This window comes from Amphiprion ocellaris, chromosome 2, assembly GCF_022539595.1.
Source record: "Amphiprion ocellaris isolate individual 3 ecotype Okinawa chromosome 2, ASM2253959v1, whole genome shotgun sequence".
NCBI classification, from domain to species: domain Eukaryota; kingdom Metazoa; phylum Chordata; class Actinopteri; family Pomacentridae; genus Amphiprion; species Amphiprion ocellaris.
In genome coordinates, this window is record NC_072767.1 from 10182409 (window position 1) to 10201906 (window position 19498).

Genomic DNA, 19498 nt, shown 5'->3' on the forward strand with positions numbered 1-19498 from the left:
ATGAGTAAATTCATCAGTATGATCCAAAGTTTGTGATGGGAGTAAGTTCACTCATCTAATATGCATATTATGACGTCACCAGGTGGCGGACATATGGATTACATAACTTTTACAGATGTTTATCGATCAAGATGGCATTGCTTGGCTCAGAATCTGTCAGATTCCTGTCTCCACGATACCCAACAGGCTCATCAAAATGTCTGATCCACTTGTGATACTGTTCCTCATCTCTCAAGCAAACCCAGCCATCATGATCATCATTTACGGCGGGACTGTGAACACCACTGCGGCCTCCGCCGCTATTCTCAGTGCATTTTCTCCCGTGTCTGCTGCTATTTCCGCGGTTTTTTGCATCCCCGCTACCCACCTCACTATTAGCGGTGTTTTGATCACCCCTGCTACAGACTCAAATCAAGTTAAACATCATTTGCCTTCATATTTATGACATTTCAAGTCATTCTGAAGAAGAAATTTGTTTGAAAACATGAAGTTCACGTTGCTGCAGCTTTCATGAATTTTAGACGCTTCAAATGCTGTTCCTGAGCTGAAATGCACACTTTGGTAAAATATGTTGTCCCCGCAATTCCTTCAACCCAAATCAACTCAAACATCATTTGCCTTCATATTTATCACATTTCAAGTCATTCTGAAGAAGAAATTTGTTTGAAAACATGAAGTTCACGTTACTGCAGCCTTCATGAGTTTTAGACGCTTCAAATGCTGTTCCTGAGCTGAAATGCACACTTTGGTAAAATATGTTGTCCCCCTAATTCCTTCAAACCAAATCAGCTTAAACATTTCTACGCGGCTCATTTCCGCACAAACGAGCCAAGCGGAAATGAGCGGCATGGAAATCCACATGAGAGAATGTGTGTGCATTTATACTCCGTGCGGCGTCTGCTCCCAAACTGCAGGGGGCAATGTATCGCAAACACACGTTTTACCTAGTCTACTGTCGCACTAAACTAGAGTAGAAGAAGTTTGCCGTTGTTTACACCACTTACAACATGGCATTTTACCGAATAGTTGCGTGTCAGCAGTTACTTTTAATTTCACACCATGAATTGTTCATAACCCGGTTACCACAGTGATCTCTGTGTGATGAATCGTATAAGTGCACATGTTTCTAGACTTCAGCTAGGAGTAGGTCCTGGTCCTCTGCCATGTTTTTCCGCATGGCTCCGTCCGTGTAGTTAGAAAAATGTGGAGGTGCACGACATGGAAGTTTTCCGCGTGAGAACAGCCGCTCGAGGAGACGTGGCGGCTAAAATGATGTACTTTATCGGCACGGACCTCGCGGACGCGGAAAGCATAAAACAAGCTTTATACAATCTATGGTAAAAACACATTTATTTATTGTTTAAATTGTTTATCAGCAGGTGGCAGCAGACTCCAGCAAAAAAATATACAATTGTCTTCCTAACTAAACACAGTGCCAACATGCAAATATGGTAGGATAGCGTTACTTTTTTCACCGACAAGTCAGTAAGAAAATAAAACCATCCTTTTTTACTGATTTGTCGGTGAAAAAAGTAACGCTATCCTATAATAATAAACGACAAAATGAACATAATCCAGCTATGCAAATATGGTGTTCAGTATAAATAAGCTGATAAACCACTTTTTTTGTTTTTTTTGTTTACATTTTAGATTACGTTTTCTTTAATCCGTTCCATGTAAGGAATCTGTTGGGATTTTGGCATGAAGAAAACATCAATTTGAGTCTGCAGATGAAGCTGAAACCAAACATGGGAAGAGAATTAATCTGGTTTCAAAGTAAAATACGTTTTGCCATTGTAATTTGAGGTGGTTGTTAGAAAAACAATGTAAACATCACAAAAACAAAAGAAAAAACACAAATGACTGATCTGACACCTTACAAGTGATAAAGAGATGGGTTTTCAGTCGACATCTTTACCTTCAAGACACAATACTTTTATTTTGGTAACAATGAACAAACCGGGCGTCACGTCTTTCCTCCCACTTACTGCACTGACCGGATCAGAGTCAGGAAACAAGCTGAGCTGTGCCGTACCCCTGCACTTCAGCCCGGTCTTCACGCACATAGCTCAGTCTTTATCGGAGGATGGACGAGCGTTCCAAGAAGACTTTTACAGTCTGAAAAATCATCGAACCCGACAAAACGCACTAGACACTTTGGGGAAATAATCTGGAAGTGCCTACTGGGAGTGACGGCAGACCTGTCATGGTGTCACGGTGTTCCTCGGCAGGTAGACGTTAGCAGGCAGCCTGGCTAGCGGCTCAGCTAGTCATGAAGTGGGTAGCTAGCTTTTAGCAAGCAGCAGCCATCACGAACTAACTCACAAGTTGGTTTGAGGTGTCACCGTAGGTGCATCAAAAAGCAGCCTAGCATGAATCATTTTTACCCAGCAGACGTTAAACTATCCATATGACCAACTTCTAGCTACCCTGTTCATTGTCTGCAAGGAGACTAGCGGCTGTTGCTGTTGCAAGGTTGATTGACAGCTTGTCACGACGTGTTTTCCAGATGTGGAGTCAGCACGATCAGTGTAGTTAGGCTCCAGAATGGCGAAGCTCTGCCGCAGGACTGGCTGCTGACCGAGAATGGCTGCCCTGAACAAAATTACCGGTAGACTCTCAACTCCACAAACTACACCAACAAGAGATGCATTTCAGTTTGGCAGCGAGCTGAAGTCCACGCCAGACGAGCTGATACGTTGAAACCTGGGGTTATCATCTGGGCCAGTTCCAAACAGACAGGGAAGTGTTTTTACGGCAAAGATGAAGAGGACAGAAAATCCAAACAAGAGGAAGCTGTGTTCCGTGGAGCAGCTGGAGAGCGGGGGACAAGAAAAAGATGCGGTGAGTAGGAAAGACAATCAGGAGTTCTGCCACTGTGCTGTGTCATAAGGGGAAATTAAAACTGAAAAACAAGCTTCAAACCAGGAAGCCTGGTGTCCTTGGTCCAATATGAATCTGTCAGTCCACGCACCGAACAACACACAACCACAAAATATTGTGTGTTGCATTTACAACTGAATTATTGTTTATATGAGCCTGCCTCATGTCACCGTGTTCAGATTTGCTTTTTGACACTACCTATTGAAGGCTAAACAGTGCTTTTTAAAAAATACATTTATACCAAACTATGCTCTGAATAATGCTGAGTGGAAATGGGATTTCTGGTTCATTGAAGGGAGCCGGATCTGGAGGAGCCGTTCCTTTCAAAGAGCCGTTCAAAAGACTGGCACCTTGTTATGTTCATTTATTTTAGAAGTTAACCAGGGGTTACTTTTTTTTTATCAAGGAAACAATCACTGGTAGCTGTTATAAGATATGCTGTGATCAGAATAATTCAAATTTACACATCCCACCAATTTGTACTCTATTGAATTTTATTTATATATTTCATATATACATTATATTCGGGTTTATTATTTTTATATTTTTTTCTGTATTGTTAAAATGTTCTTGTGTGGTTTACAGTGTTTTTTTTCTTATTTTTACTCCATCAAGGAATGTGGTGTAGTGTTGTGACGATCAGTGTACGTTTGTCTGTCTGTTAGCAACATTACTCAAAAATGGACTAATGGGGCGCCTGAATAGCTCAGCTGGTTGGGCAGGCGACCCATGAACGGGGGCTATAGTCCCTGATGCAGCGGTCACGTTTTTTTTTTCCTGTCGCTAATATCTCCTCCTCCCTGATAAAGCGGTAAATGTGGCTCCACTCCAGTCTCGTTCACTTCATCTGAAAAAACAGCTGCAACTGTTTATCTTCACACATTTTATAAAGTCAGATCAGTAATTTTTTGGCTCCAAATGTAAAGAAATTAAACCCCAGTCGACAACATTTGGTACAAGAAAGAATTTATTACTTTCAATTTTTATCATGATAGCACTGACTACAATTTCTGTCTGTGGAGAGGAACCCTGATCGGTAACATATGTTTAAAGATTTTCTGTTGTTGCACATGCTTTTTTTGTGTAGATATATCTGAAAGAAACTGTGATATCGTTACAATACCAAACTTGATACCTGCCTAAATATCTTACTGTGGAAAAAATGTCAGATTTGGAACTCAAAACTTGTTTCTGTTAGTTTTAAAAAAGGACTATTTCATTGCAAATCAATGTACAATGTGAAGCCATAAAATAACAGGAGTGAATTACAGTACCATAGCATTATTCTTTTTATTAGCAGCTGCAGTTGCCTTTGTTGAATAATTACCTTGACTATAGCATGAAAATAAGCTTATACAGATGTGAAACTTGCATGACTTGGGGGATCCTTTACACAAGACACAGTACTTTTATGTTTGGTCAAAGGTAGCTCATCGTTGGTTAATAATGCAGTTCTACTCTGGGATTTAGGTCTCAAGTTGATTTTAATGCTGGACGGACAGAAATCAAATCAGTTGCTGCTTGTGTGAAATGCTATTCAGGAATCTTAAGCACTGCAGCAGATGACCATTGCCAAGAGTTTCATTTTATTCCTCTTAGTCTGATTAAATATCAAGTGTAGCCCATAATTTTTCTTTTCTCTCATAATTTTTAACTCTGCCACACCATTATACCATGCCACCTGCAATTTGAGTTATTGTGTAAATAATTAGGGAGTGCAGTTAGGAAGATTTGCAGTTATTTTTTAATGTTTTAAAAGGTGTTTTTGGATCAACACCTTGTTTTCAAATCAACTTAAGTAATATTCTTTTCAGCTAGTTTAGAGTTGGTAGGGATGTGTTGAGTTTGAACAGCTGAGCTTTATGCTGTCATGGGAGGACAGACAAATGTTTTTGAGCTGCTGCAATGTTTTGTGTACATTATAGCTGGTTTTGGAATTAATATTTCTGCTTGTTGATTTGTAAAAAACAGCAAGCTGCTTTCTCGTAAGTGGAACCTGCGTAAATATCTGTTGGTTAACGTTACTTTAAAATCTAACAGCCCTGTGCTACTTCAGGGTAATTTCAATGTTTTTCCTTTTCAATTCAGTTCAATTTTATTACTCCGCCAAGGAACGGCATAGTTATGTGACGATCGGCGTACGTTTGTCTGTGAATCTGTCTGTCTGTGTGAAACATTACTCAAAAATGGACTAATGGATTTGGATGAAATTTTCAGGGAAGGTCAGAAATGACACAAGGACTGAATGAAATGATACGTCAACTGAGCAGCGTTGGTGGAATACTGCTTCAGATTGTCTCAAGACGTTTTACAGAACCCATATCCCTGAACCTCCACGAAAAAACTTCCTTTTAACAGGAAGAAACCTTGAGCAGAATCCGGCTCATATGAGGGGATCCATCTGCTGCTGGCCGGCTGGTTAAGAGGGACAGAAGAGGTAGAGGGAGTAGGGAAGGGGGAGGGGGAGAGATTGGGGGCTATTTTCAGGCTTCTATAACTTCTGAACAAAAAGAGATAGAGGTCTGAAATTTTCAGTATCATTTCATAGTAGTGATGCACGATGTTAACATTTCTGGCCGATACCGATATCCGATATTAATGTTTCTGATATCGCCGATAACTGATATTACCGATGTTGATATTCAAATTTTGTTCACACTGAAACACGAGTCTAAGTAAACACTATGAGAACCTGAAAACTATTCTAAAGGAGCCCATTCCAAATTAGACCACATAGTCGTCTTTATTATGTAACAAATGTAAAACGTATTTCAGCATGTTTTAACATATTTAACGTCAAGTCCAGGACCATTTAAGTAAAACTGTCTGTGAAATAGCAGCAGTATCAAATGCAAAGGAAAATGTCCTGACTATATTTTGAGAAATGATGTGCAAATTTTATGCTACAGTCTGTGCACATTTCTCAAGCTGCATAGGCCTAACATTGTCAAACTAATGGAAATGTCCCAAACACTCGAACAGTTATACTTCTCCCCACTGTATGAGGCCTACTTAATCTTGGCCTGCTTAAGCAGAGGTAAGTTTTTCTTTACAAAGAGCAGCATTTCAGCTTTCTCGCATGAAATCCTATTTCTTTTTTCATCTATGACATTTGATGCAGCAGAGAAGAGGCGTTCGCTGTCCACACTTGTACATGGAGCTGAGAGGTACTTGCGTGCTGCCCGGGCCAGAAAAGGGAAGCGGGACATGTTGGCCCTCCAGTATTGCAGTGGGCTCTCAGTTCTAGTGATGGGACGCTCACTCAGATAACTGTGCACCTACAGGAATATTGAGATGCGTATAACTATACAGATCACAAAGATGATGTCATTATTAGGATATTATAACATTAAAGAAAATAAATCTAGAGGATGAATGTTAATGTTTCACACAGAATTTACAGACTTGATTATTTGAATATAAATTTGGGTATGAACATACTTGCACAACTGTTGGGCTCGTCAGGCCTGCTGTCCTCCTGTCTCTTTCTCCCCCTCCTCCAGAATTTCATCATACATGTCCAGCAGCGAATGTTCACCTCCATCACTTGCTGCATGCATCTTCTTTTGTTGTGGCTGTTCATCTGTGTCTTCCCGTTTAGGTTTCTCTGTGGCAGTGTCACTGTTGCTGCGCGTCATCCTCTCCACTTCCTTCTGTAGCAATGTTTATTGCCACCTGCTTGGTGTTTGTGTCAAAATAACGGTCTTTGTACCTTGGGTCCAGTATTGTTGCCAAGTAGTAAAGCGGTTCAGAGAAAGCATTTTCAAAGCAGTCTTTCACAGTTTCGAGCAGAGTACGTTTTGCAGTGAGGACCCCACTGTCTGTTTCAGCTTCCTTGCTAAGCAGCCATTTCAGAGCCACAACAGAGGGAATCACGTCACCAGCAGAAGCCCGATGAGAACTTATTTCTCTTGTAAGCTGTTCAAGAGGTGCGAGAAGCATGACCATATTTTCAGCGAGGCCCACTGGTGTGCGGTGAAAGATGAGGGGCGCTCGTGTTCTGCTCCATACACACTAAGTGCACGCTTCTGCTCCAGCAGACTTCTCATCATGTAAAAAGTGCTATTCCACCATGTCGCGACGTCTTGTTGAAGCATCTTGATAGTCATGCCCAGCTCTTTCTGTATGTCTTCGAGCCTGGAGGTGGCAAGAGAGGAGTGTTTGAAGTGCCCAATTATTCTTCGTCCGATAGCAACACAATCAGAGATGCTTCGCTGGTTAAATACTCCATCATATATAGCCAGCTGTAATGTGTGAGCCATGCAGACCAAGCTATTAAGACCACACTCGTCCATAGCCTTCTTCATATTTCGTCCATTGTCACGAAGCACGACGTGCACATTCTCTTTCGGTATTTTCCACTGTGCTAACATACTGTCAAATGCATTAGTGATGGCAGTCCCTGTGTGTGAACCGGGGAATTCTTTTGCATTCAACACAACTCTTTTTATTTCGAAGTCGTCATTGATCCATTGAGCAATGAGGCTTAACATACTCATCTGACTGACGTCGGAGCTCCAAATGTCCGTAGTAAAGCCGATGTGATCCACACTGGTCTCTAACATCTTGTGGATGTGTGTGGCTACCACGTCGTGTAGAGCAGGGAGAGCAACATCCAAAAAGTACCGCCGGCTTGGAAGGTCGTAGCGGGGTTCAGTCATCATCAACTGTCGAAAACCTTGATTTTCCATGATTGTCAACGGGTGGTCATCGAGAGCAATCATCTCCATTACTTTCTTTGTTATGTCCTTAGCTTTTGTACTATCCTTGGCAAATTTACGTGTTTTGTTCAGAGTTTGCTGTATGGACGTACAAGCCGTGGTGCTTTTTTGCAGCTTCTGAGAGTTAGCGGCGAATGCTTGCTCTCTGTGCTGTGCGTGTACACCTGGGTGGTTGTTTTTTAAATGGGTAATTAAATTGGTAGCATTAAACAATTTGGCATGGCATCCTCCTCTCATAACGTCACTTTTGCAAGTATTGCATATTGCAATTCGTGCATCTTCCTTGGACAAAGTATAGTACTCCCAGACGGCAGACATGTCTTCCTGTTTACATGTAACCAATCTTCCCACAATACTTTGCTGCATGACTTGACTCACTCCTACACAACTCAAAGCCAGAGATGAAGGCGCTAATGATCGAGAAAATCATCGGTTTTCACATCGGCTAATTTTTCCTCATCGGACCGATACCGATACATGAGGAAAAACCCTAATATAGGCCGATACCGATGTGATCGCCGATATATCGTGCATCCCTATTTCATAGGAATCCATAGTCCTAAGAAATGTGAAAATATTTACTTAAAATTTATAATTGCATGTTACAGAGAATAACAAAGTTGAGATTTTATCCATCGAGAACTTCTAAAATGCTACTTTTGGCCACCTGTTACACAAAACTAATCATCCTATTCATTAGAAATTTTTTGTGCTGTATCTTGGCTACCTAGGGAATGGATCTGTGTAAAATAAAGGTCCTATGTTATGTTATGTATGATAAATGAACAGCTAAAAATCAAAAATATCTGTCCGACCTTCGGATTCAAAGGTCAATATCAGCAATGTGGGATAGGTAGTATCACAAAATAAAAGACACCATGTGAAAGTACAGGAATTCCCCTAAATTTTGACACCAAGCACAACTTGCTTCTATAAATCCTTCGATGTTAAATGTTCAAATTAAATATGCACTTTTTCACCCCATATTTTAGCCATATATAACAGAAAATTTTGTGATTTTCCAAGTGTTCAAATGTATGTATTGCAGAGTAAAGAAGATATTAAGTACTTACAAATTTTCAAGAATAGTTTGCAAAGTTGGTTCAGTTATGTCTTTCCAGAAATATTTTAAACTGTTCAGAAACCTTCTTTTCTGCATCCTGGCTAAGTTTATACTGACGACCCGTTGCTGTCGTCAAGGCCGCAATGTGAGTAAGGATATGGTCTGTTGGCACCCAACTCTGGTCCTTCCTTTTGGGCCAAGAAAATGATCTGGCAGGGCCTTTTGTTTTCATGAAGTCTAGGAACACATCTGCCTGCTCAGTTGACACGTCCACAACATTTCCCAAGTACCAGTAATTATCATAAACAGCTGCAAGATACTGGCCAGGATGCAGATCATGCTGCAACAAATCTGCCACAGTTTCTTCAGTCACAAGGTCATTCACTGTAACAACAGTTGATGCATAAATTTGTATTTTTGATTTTTAGCTGTTCATATTATCATACATAACATAGGACCTTTATTTTACACAGATCCATTCCCTAGGTAGCCAAGGTACAGCACATAAAATTTCTAATGAGTAGGATGATTAATTTTTGTGTTACAGGTGGCCAAAAGTAGCGTTTTAGAAGTTCGCGATGGATAAAACCTCAGCTTTGTCATTCTCTGTAACATGCAATTATAAATTTTAAGTAATTATTTTCACATTTCTTAGGACTATGGATTCCTATGAAATGATCCTGAAAACTTCAGACCTCTATCTCTTTTTGTTCAGAAATTATAGAAGCCTGAAAATAGCCGAAAATTTCAAGTCTTAATTCTGGTTGCCATTTTAGGGTACCCCCTACCTTCTTCAAATGGTCATAACTTTGGAACTCTTTACAATTAAGCATTGAAATTTTGGATTTTTCCATCATATATAATGTTCTATAAGTATGTAAAATTTTAGAAAATCTGAGGGGGTCAGGTGGGGACCACTTGATGAAATGATTTGTAATGACCCAGATGATACATACAAAGTACAAGCCAACATTGAAACTGATTCATAAGTTTATTGTTACGGTGTAAGGCTCTGGCATTAAATATACTACATATATAGCTGGTAGTAAGATGCAAACAGTGTGTAGATGAGCATATCAAGTATAGTGAGGGTGATGCAGAGCAGATTGGTGGAAATGGGTAGCTGGAGGCGGTGGGCTGGAGGAAGGTCAGCAGCAGCATCCCACAGTGGACATGATGGAGACTAAGCCAGTTGGTGGGACAACAATCACAGATCTGAAGCATCCAGCTCTGGGACCAGGAGACACTCGGAGACAGGACACAGGGGGAAACAGAGTGAAAGCACTGCAATAATGCTATGTAGTAAATACATGGGTAATTTGAGAAGGGCTCAGTGCATCGAGAGAGGTCCCTGAGCAGCCTAGGACTATAACAACATAACCGGGGGCAGAGCTAAGGAACATGGAAAGTCAGTTGTGTACATGCAGACTTCAGCTGACCTCCTGAGGGTCACCCAAGTCAGCCCTAACTGTAAGATTTGTCAAAAAGGAAGGTTTTAACCTTGGTCTTAAAAATAGTGTGCCCGCCTCCAGAACCCAAACTGGGAGCTGGTTCCACAGAAGAGGCGCCTGATAACTGAAGGCTCTGCCTCCCATTCTACTTTTGGAAATTCTAGAAATCAACGGAGTTTATGTACTTTCTAGAGATGCTTCTGGTAACTTATGAGCAAAACATATGCAATCCTCTGCTGTTGGCTGCAAGAGTGAGGACAAGAGTTTTTATGCTGCCCCACCATCTGATGAACTGAAAATTAAGTTAATTGCTATTATTATTTTCTGCCCATGTCACCACAACAATAGGAAAGCCCTTAGTGTTAGCACATTGTCTGGCTGATGTGCCTAACATTACAATAGGTTTTAATGTTATGCCCATAGGTCAGAACACTGTGGAAATTGTAAAGCTGACTGAGGTTCAGAGATTGCGGGAACTTTAAGATCAACTGGAAAGCATTAAACAAGGACTGTGTGAGGGATAATGGGTTTCATGTCGCCAGTTGTACTTCAGTGCAACTTAAGCCTGTCCTTAACCTACCCCAGCCTATCAAAAACAATGGCTATGCTCTGAATTTTCTGATATTTCCATGTCAAATGATCACTCAGAGAGAGAGTTAGAAGCGATACCAATGTCAGCTGCCATGTGGTCAGCTGTTCTGTCTGTTCTGTGTGCTGCTAAACATGATGCAGAGAGAGGTTACCTCAGGAAGGGGGTGTGCCCAGCAAGAGGTTAGCGGTTTTTGGAGCTACAGTCACTGATGCAGCCTGTTCAGTACTGGGCTAAAACCAGCTGTCATAAGGTCATGGTAAAATTAGAAACTTTTGCAGTATTGTCTGCTGAAAGTTTAAAATGCACACTCTGGGGATTGTCATTAATTTGCTGAAAAGAGGCCAGAATATCAGGCCATTGTGTGCTGTGTCACTAGAGTTTTCCCTGCTGATGTTTAGGGAAAGATACACAAGATCAAAATCAAATTTAAGGTCAATATATCACCTACTACTCGTGGTATTTTGACTATCACAGAGACGTTGTTGAATCTTGTTAGATCTTGTTAAATATAGCAGCTATAAATCAACTAGAAAGCATAACTGGAGAGCAACAGGCTTATAAAGTCAAAAATACTTGAGGTTAAACCATAATTTAATAGATTGAATTGACCATAAATCAATAACATTGAGAATTTCTGTGACAAGGTTTCAAAACTAACAGTGCATTGTTGAAAATATCAATAGTTCCCTTAGTGTAATAGGTTATTTTTGGGTCTTATGCTTTATGTAAATAGCCTTTGGGACCACATATACAGTCGAATTGTTTAAATGTGGACATCCATAGGATGTTGTTCCACAACTGCACAGGCTCTTTCAGATGTTGTTTGGCAAACTGTAATCTGGCCTTCCTGTTTTTGAGGCTCACCAATTAGATTTTTGATTATGTTAGTCTGTACAATTGCTTTTGGTCCTTTAAAAAGGTTAAATTACAGTTGAAAGTCTGTACTTAAGGCACATCTTGATTGTGGTGTTTCAAATCCATTGTGGATTCTCTCTGGTGTACAGAGCCCAAATGCTGAAAATTATGTCCATGTTCAAATATTTCTGGACCTGACTGTATATAGAGATGCAGCTTGAAAAGTATGAATGTTGGGAAAATGTAGGGCTGGGCGATAAATCGATTTTATCGATTAATTCGAGTTTGTACTTAATGCCGATTTGTTTTAATGAAAATCGATTTTCTCATCAACATCCGCCATCAACGCCTGCCTGCTGGGCTCCCGTAGTTCAGAGTGTGCGCCCCCCTCCCTCCCGCGCTTGATACACAAACAACATGGCGGCGAGCAGTGCAGATCTAAAGGCGCATGTCCACTAGATGCGATTTTCCTGCACGGCAACACACCGCATCTGAAAATCACACGGACGGCGGGCGGTCACTAGCGGACCACAACATGGTCACATGACAGCGCTGAGCAACAGCAGGCCGCTACGTGGTCACGTGACCGAGCTTTCAGCTGGACAGTCCTGCAGACAAGTCTGATAAACACAGCGGGTCGGCCGCAAATTTTCCCTTTTATTTCAAAAAACACGTCAGCGAAAAGTATTTCTGAAAGCATTTGAGACGAGAAATAATCTGTGCAGCAGCTGAATCTGTCCTCGTTTTAGGTCACCGACGCCTAGTTTAGAAGTTTGAGGACAGTTTCACGATGCGTGGAATCTCAGCACGCCTCACTGAATTTGCATTAAGTTGAAGTCAGTCTACTTTATGCAAATGAGCTGTGGCCCTCTCCGGGTAAACACACCGGATCGCAGCTGGAAACGCGCTGCAACCGGACCAGCATGCCACATGTGGCGCATTTCCAGCTGTGATCTGGTGTGTTTACCTGGAGCTCATTTGCATAAAGTAGACTGGACTCAGGCATGCGGAGATTAGGTAGGGGGTAAAAAAAAAATCTGATAAATCGTGAATCGGGATTTTTTGTGAAAAAATCGGAGATTTTTTTTTTTAGGCCATATCGCCCAGCCCGAGGAAAAAGCAATTTTTTTTCGTAATTTAATTCAAGAAGATAAACTTTCATGTATTCTGTATTCATTACATGTAATGTTAAATGTTAAAAATGTGTTTTTGTTTTATTTTTAATTATTAAGGCTCATAGCCAATGAAGCTCAGAAATCCATTGTCTTAAAATATTAACTTTTTTTTAGAGTTTAAGTAAATTACTGTTTAAACAGTAAAAATACTGTATATCTTTTAATCTAGTTAATTACACTAGTTACCTTCTGCCGTGAGGAAGACTGCTGGCTTAAAAGTTGTTCAGAAGATGATCAACACCCTTCACAAGGAGGGTGAGCCACAGAAGGTCATTGCTGAAAAGCCTGACTGTTGGCAGAATGCTGTATAGCACATTAAAGGACAATTGACTGGAAGGGAATAGTTTGGTGCACAAGCAATTGGGATGACTGCAGTCTTGTGAGGATAGGTCTTAACATCTGCCCACTGTGATATCAAAACTTCAACCAAATGGTTTGCTGACCAGGATATTACTGGGCTCGATTGGTCAGTCAACTCACCTGGCCTAAACTATGTAGAATCCCATGTGGTGTATTGACAAGAGGAAGAAGAGAAACACTCAACCCAAAAATACAGACAGACTGAAGGGTGCTGTTGACTTCAACAACACCTCAGCAGTGCCACACTTGTTGGTGGTCGCCTTTATGCCATGCTGCGTTGATACCGTAATTTGTTGTAAAGGTGCCTCGGCCAAGTATTGAGTATATAAATGAGTATACATTTCAGAAGTTGGAAGTTTCGGTATTATAAATCCCTTTTTTGATTGATTCAAAGATATTTTCTAATAATCTGAGCTACTGAGTTTTTGATTTCCATAAACTCTATGCCGTAATCATCCAAATTTACACTTAAAAAGTATTTTATTTTATGTGTATGGACTATAGAACATATGAAAGTTTACATTTTTTGAAATGAATTACACAAATATTTTTTGAATTGTGCCTGTATATATTCCAATTTCCAGAGCTTGGACAGGGCATTGAATGAATTATGTTCAAAACTAGTAACATGTGAAAACAATCTTTTGACCTAATTATCTCCGGTTATTTCATCTGTATATCAAGTGACCCTGATCCCAAATTTGGGAAACTCTTAGAGTAGAACATATGAGTGACTGACTCTGACTCTCTGGTTGTCAGTGTCACTGAAGTTGTCTTGAACACTCATGACTTGGGGTCATAAACCTTTGGGCTCCGGCCAGCAAAGGAGCTTTCAGTCAAATGCTTTACTTCCTCCAGCTTAGAGGCTAATTTAGGAACACAAACACGGAAGTCTGAAAGTACCTCAAAACAAGATGCTTATGCACCTGACCCTAGACTAGCAAGCTGCATTGATTGCTCTCATTTCAGGTTGAACATTACTAATGGCCTCAGACTGATGCAACCATTCATATGTCAGCTACCTACACACGTGAACAAAATTGTTGGTACCCCTCGGTTAATGAAAGAAAAACCCACAATGGTCACAGAAATAATTTGAATCTGACAAAAGTAATAATAAATAAAAATTCTATGAAAATTAACCAATGAAAATCAGACATTGCTTTTGAACCGTGGTTTAACAGAATTATTTAAAAAAAATAAACACATGAATCAGACCTAGACAAAAATGATGGTACCCTTAACCCAGTATTTTGTTGCTGAGCCTTTTGAGGCAATCACTGCAATCAAGCGATTTCTGTAACTGACAATGAGACTTCTGCAACTCTCAGCAGGTATTCTGGTCCACTCCTCATGAGCAGACTGCTCCAGTTGTCTCAGGTTTGAAGGGTGCCTTCTCCAGATGGCATGTTTCAGCTCCTTCCACAGATGCTCAATAGGATTTAGATCAGGCTCATAGAAGGCCACTTCAGAATAGTCCAATGTTTTCCTCTTAACCATTCTTGGCTGTTTTTAGCTGTGTGTTTTGGGTCATTATACTGTTGCAAGACCCATGACCTGCCACTGAGACCAAGCTTTCTGACAATGGGCAGCACATTTCTCTCTAGAATACCTTGATAGTCATGAGATTTCATTGTACCCAGCACAGATTCAAGACACCCTGTACCAGATGCAGCAAAGCAGCCCCAGAACATAACAGATCCTCCTCCATGTTTCACAGTCGGGACAGTGTTCTTTTCTTGATATGCTTCATTTTTGCATCTGTGAACATAGAGCTGATGTGCCTTGCCAAAAAGTTCCAGTTTTGTCTCATCTGTCCATAGGACATTCTCCCAGAAGCTTTGGTGGCTTGTCAACATGCAGTTTGGCAAATTCCAGTCTGGCTTTTTTTTATGATTTGTTTTCAACAATGGTGTCCTCCTTGGTCGTCTCCCATGAAGTCCACTTTGGCTCAAACGACGATGGATGGTGCGATCTGACCCTGATGTACCTTGACCTTGGAGTTCACCTTTAATGTCTTTAGAGGTTGTTCTGGGCTCTTTTGTTACCATTCGTATTATCCGTCTCTTCCATTTGTCATCAATTTTCCTCCTGCGACCACGTCCAGGGAGGTTGGCTACAGTCCCATGGATCTTAAATTTCTGAATAATATGTGCAACTGTAGTCACAGGAACATCACACTGCTTGGAGATGGTCTTATAGCCTTTACCATTAACATGCTTGTCTATAATTTTCTTTCTAATCTTCTGAGACAACTCTCTCCTTCGCTTCCTCTGGTCTGTGTTTAGTGTGGTACACACCATGTCACCATACAGCACAGTGACTACTTGTAACCCTATAAATAGGCCAACTGACTGATTACAAGTTTGTAGACACCTGTGATGCTAATTAGAGGACACACCTTGATTGAACATGTCCCTATGGTCACATTATTTTCAGTCTTTTCTAGGGGTACCATCATTTTTGTCCAGGCCTGTTTCATGAGTTTATTTTTTTTAAAATAATTCTGTTTAACCATGGTTCAAAAGCAATGTCTGATTTTCACTGGTTAATTTTCATAAAATTTTAATTTATTTTTACTTTTGTCAGATTCAAATTATTTCTGTGACCATTGTGGGTTTTTCTTTCATTAACCGTGGGGTACCAACAATTTTGCCCACGTGTGTATATTTATAGGTAGCTGACATGTGGTGTAACAGAACTAAAATGAATGAACTAAAATCCGAGTTGAGTTCTAACTAGCTTGACAAAGTTTTGTGTCTGTTAAAATGATTCTCCACAAAGAAATACACTTTTTCACCACAGGATATCTGTGTTCCAGGTCTCTTTTTAAGTCAATGTTTGAATATTTATTGTGAGATCATTTAAATGGTTTTGGTTGTGTAAATTAGTATTTATGTTACATTTTGAAAAATATTACAATCATCTTGACATTCGTAAACAACAAATATAGTTTGCATATAATTGAAATGCCATTGCTTGGTTTGTTTTAAAACACTTTCTAAAAAAAAAAAAAATCTTGTCATGCAATAATCTACCGATTAAACCATTTCATCAGATGTAATGTGTTTAAAATGCACAGTTTTCAGAGTCTGCTCAAACAGAAATGTCAGTACCCGCATTCTGAAAAACTAACAGATATTATTTTGTAGTGCAGCATGTGTAATGCATGGTATGAAGGATTACCTCCTGAGGTAATCCTTAATGAAGACAGGAAAAAACGAAGCTTGATAACATCATTTAGTTTTGCTTTGACACCTCTCAGACAGTATGAAAACCAACTTTGTGCCTCTAACACAACTTCATGTTCCACATTTTCACCTCAGAGTGCTTTCAATGTAACCTTCTTTTCTTCTGTAATCACTCCATTTACCTCTAATTTTTATCTTTTTTTTTATTTACAAGAAGCAGCCTGGGCCTGCAAATGTGACTGAGCTGATATGTGTGAGCCATACTCACATGCTCACACAGTAAGGACATGCCTGGGATTAAATCATTCAAGTTTAGATATCCATTTAACTTTCTGGGTAATTACATGAGCGAGCAGTGATGAGAAGGCTGTCAAGTTACAAGACTGTAGCGTTGTATCACTACATGCTGAAGCCTGTTACGTACACCTGGCAATGTTAGATGGTTGGCAGATGTAGCTACAGAGGTAACTAATCTAAGCCGATGTCACACAGTTGCAGTGCTGTGGTATTATAGGGATATATGTGTAGGCTTCACTATAGGCTTGCTAAATACGAAAACATGAAAATTCTAAGCATCCACCCCAACATTTTCATCACCAACATTAAGCCTTTGTTCTGTCTCCTCCTGACCCCTGTTATTATCAAATAAATTATTGCGACTGTGATGTTGATTCCAGCTAGTAAAAGACTTCTCGTCATCTAGGTTAATGCGTTTTCTTACCGAGATCTCAGTGAAACCGCTGCGGTCCAGCAAAACGGAAACAAGCATTGTTAGTTATATTGAAATTTGGGAAGGTTTGGGAAGGTAGGTTTGCTGCTTAACTTTGCTGACATCAGTTGAACGTGTTTGAGCAGGCTTGGTTCATTTTTTTTTCCCAAAAACATAGTTTTATAGGTCAACACCTACCTATTTTTTTCAATTCATATTGTCAAGAGTTCCTTTAAAAAACAAAAACAAAAAAACTACCCAGACAGAAACATCCAAAAACTAATTCAGAAAAGCCACTATTTCCGTAACTATGCCATTTTTAATTATTAGAAATTTTGCTTGCAATGGTATTATATCACTATATAAACATGTTTTCAAACGACAGCTACATTGTACTGGGATTTGCTTCAGGTAAATTTAATTATTTACAGTTTAATTACTAAATAATTAATGAATAAAATTATTAATATTAATTATTAATTTTGGGACACAATTCCATTTTTTCCCTACAACAGAATCACAGTGATGTGCAGCCAGACTATTTAGTTCAACAGAATGGGCTAACAAAGCAAGACTTATGACCCTTTAGCCGCACACTCATATTGACCAAAACTACAATTTTTTTTCTCCAAGTGTAAAATATACTTAGCTATACTGTAACTGTAATGCGCATATTGAAAAAATTGTGAAATGAAACATGACCACAGTCAATGTATTGCAGTAAAATGACATGTACTCCAAAAATATAACTTCTGATGTGAACGTGTTACATTGGCAGGGATGATTAGTTATACCTTAATTATAGCAGTCTTTGAATTTGTACCCGATGTTTACATGACCATAATGTAGGGCTCCAGACTAACTTTTCCACTAGTGCTACCAATTTTCTTGGATGGTTGCATCAGCAAATGATTTGATCGCCCCTCTTCCGCCCCATTTTTTGTAACATGGTGCGATAACTTAATCCACCATGCATGCTGATGAATAGCTGTTTTTGCATAACCTAGTTGTGTCACATTGACTTTCACTGATGCAAGACTCGATGTTTATAAAATATTTCAATTTGAAAATATATTTATATTGTCACCAGTCCTCTTGTGGTACCAGTCATAAATTGGGCACAGGCTACACACTGCTGAACATCTGTGTATCAGTAAATACTGCATGTTACTGATGTTCCGTAAAGGCCTCTCATGCTGGTTATGGTTGATGCTGCCAGGCGGCTGCAGTGTAGCAGCTCTGACAGGTTTGTAACTTAAAGTTTGTTGGAAGACTGAGAAAATGGTGTTCTATACAGATGTACTCAAGTTGAAAGTGAGTGATTTTTACTGACATGCACTGTTTTCTGTTAGCAGAATTCTCTATGAGCTGTCTTTTCTATGAGCAGATTGCATTTTAAATGTCAGTTCCACAGTTGATCATGTTTAGACCATCGTGACTGAGTGTAGTGGTCTACTTTTTCTTCTTCAGTGACTCAGTTGAGACCTTGAGTTGAGACTTTTCTCACCAGTTGTGTCCGACAGCTCTCTCTTCTCCTGCTTCCTCCTCTCTCCTTACTGTGTTTATAAATTGTAGGTATTTTCGTCATTGCATCATGGTAACAGTGACTGCTTTACACATGAGGCAGGGAGAGACTGAATCAATGCAAAAGAAATATTACTATTTTCACCCACAATAACCTGTGCAGTAGCTACCTTTGCTAACGGAAGGGCCACCAGATCAGCCTAGACCTCATCATGCACTTGCACAATGCAACCATGTAAAATTTTAACTTGCACTCTCAAAATAATATTGCATATGCAATAGGGCTGCCACAAACGACGCGTTGACGAATCGCCTGAGCACGATACGTCATCAAAAGCGGAAGTGAGCGTGCAATGCAACAGAAATCACCGTCCGAGTGGAGCGCGGAACACGCATGGACATCCGCGCTGTATCGTGCATATATAGTATATGCACGGTGCGGCGCGGATGTCCGCGCTGTATCGTAAACGTGGATGTCCACGCTGTATTGTGCGTATATAATATATGCATATACTATATATGCACGATACAGCGCGGATGTCCGTGCATGTTCCGCGCTCCACTCGGACGGTGAGTTCTGTTGCATTGCGCGCTCACTTCCGCTTTTGATGACGTATCGTGCTCAGGCGATTAGTCGACGCGTCGTTTGTGGCAGCCCTAATATGCAACCATTTTGGTCGCAGTCTGGAGCCCTGTAATGTCTTTGGAACTACACACTGTTATAGTAACAGAATCAACTATGCCTTGGTTTTCAAAATGATCAGGATGAAAAGGATGCAGTTGTTGTGCAGCTGGATGCAGATATATTAGATGTGGACGTGCTTCAAGCAAGTTGTCACAGTTAAGGTGAAGTCAGGTAGTGTTCCCATTCTGACTTTTTCAACAAGAAAAGCACTCAGAGAGCGCAGTACTCTGCCAAGGCTGCTCAGTCTTTGTATAGTTTCTGGCGGATGAAATCTTTAATAAAAAATGAC

General features: G+C 40.2%; 1 protein-coding gene across 9 annotated transcripts in view; it reads left to right on the forward strand.

Annotated features, from left to right (window-relative positions):
• The first annotated feature begins 1998 nt into the window (after window positions 1-1998).
• mast2 (microtubule associated serine/threonine kinase 2) overlaps window positions 1999-19498 on the forward strand; it is a 224736-nt gene continuing 207236 nt past the window's right edge. For 5 of the 9 annotated variants that reach the window (XM_055018160.1, XM_055018194.1, XM_055018202.1 and 2 more), the window contains exon 1: window positions 2000-2844. In XM_055018160.1, the coding sequence (XP_054874135.1) occupies window positions 2764-2844 (81 nt within the window). In that variant the 5' untranslated portion in view covers window positions 2000-2763. Of the gene's footprint in view, window positions 2845-19498 lie in introns of all 9 variants that reach the window. The other 4 variants (XM_055018191.1, XM_055018176.1, XM_055018183.1 and 1 more) reach the window with 1 other exon arrangement.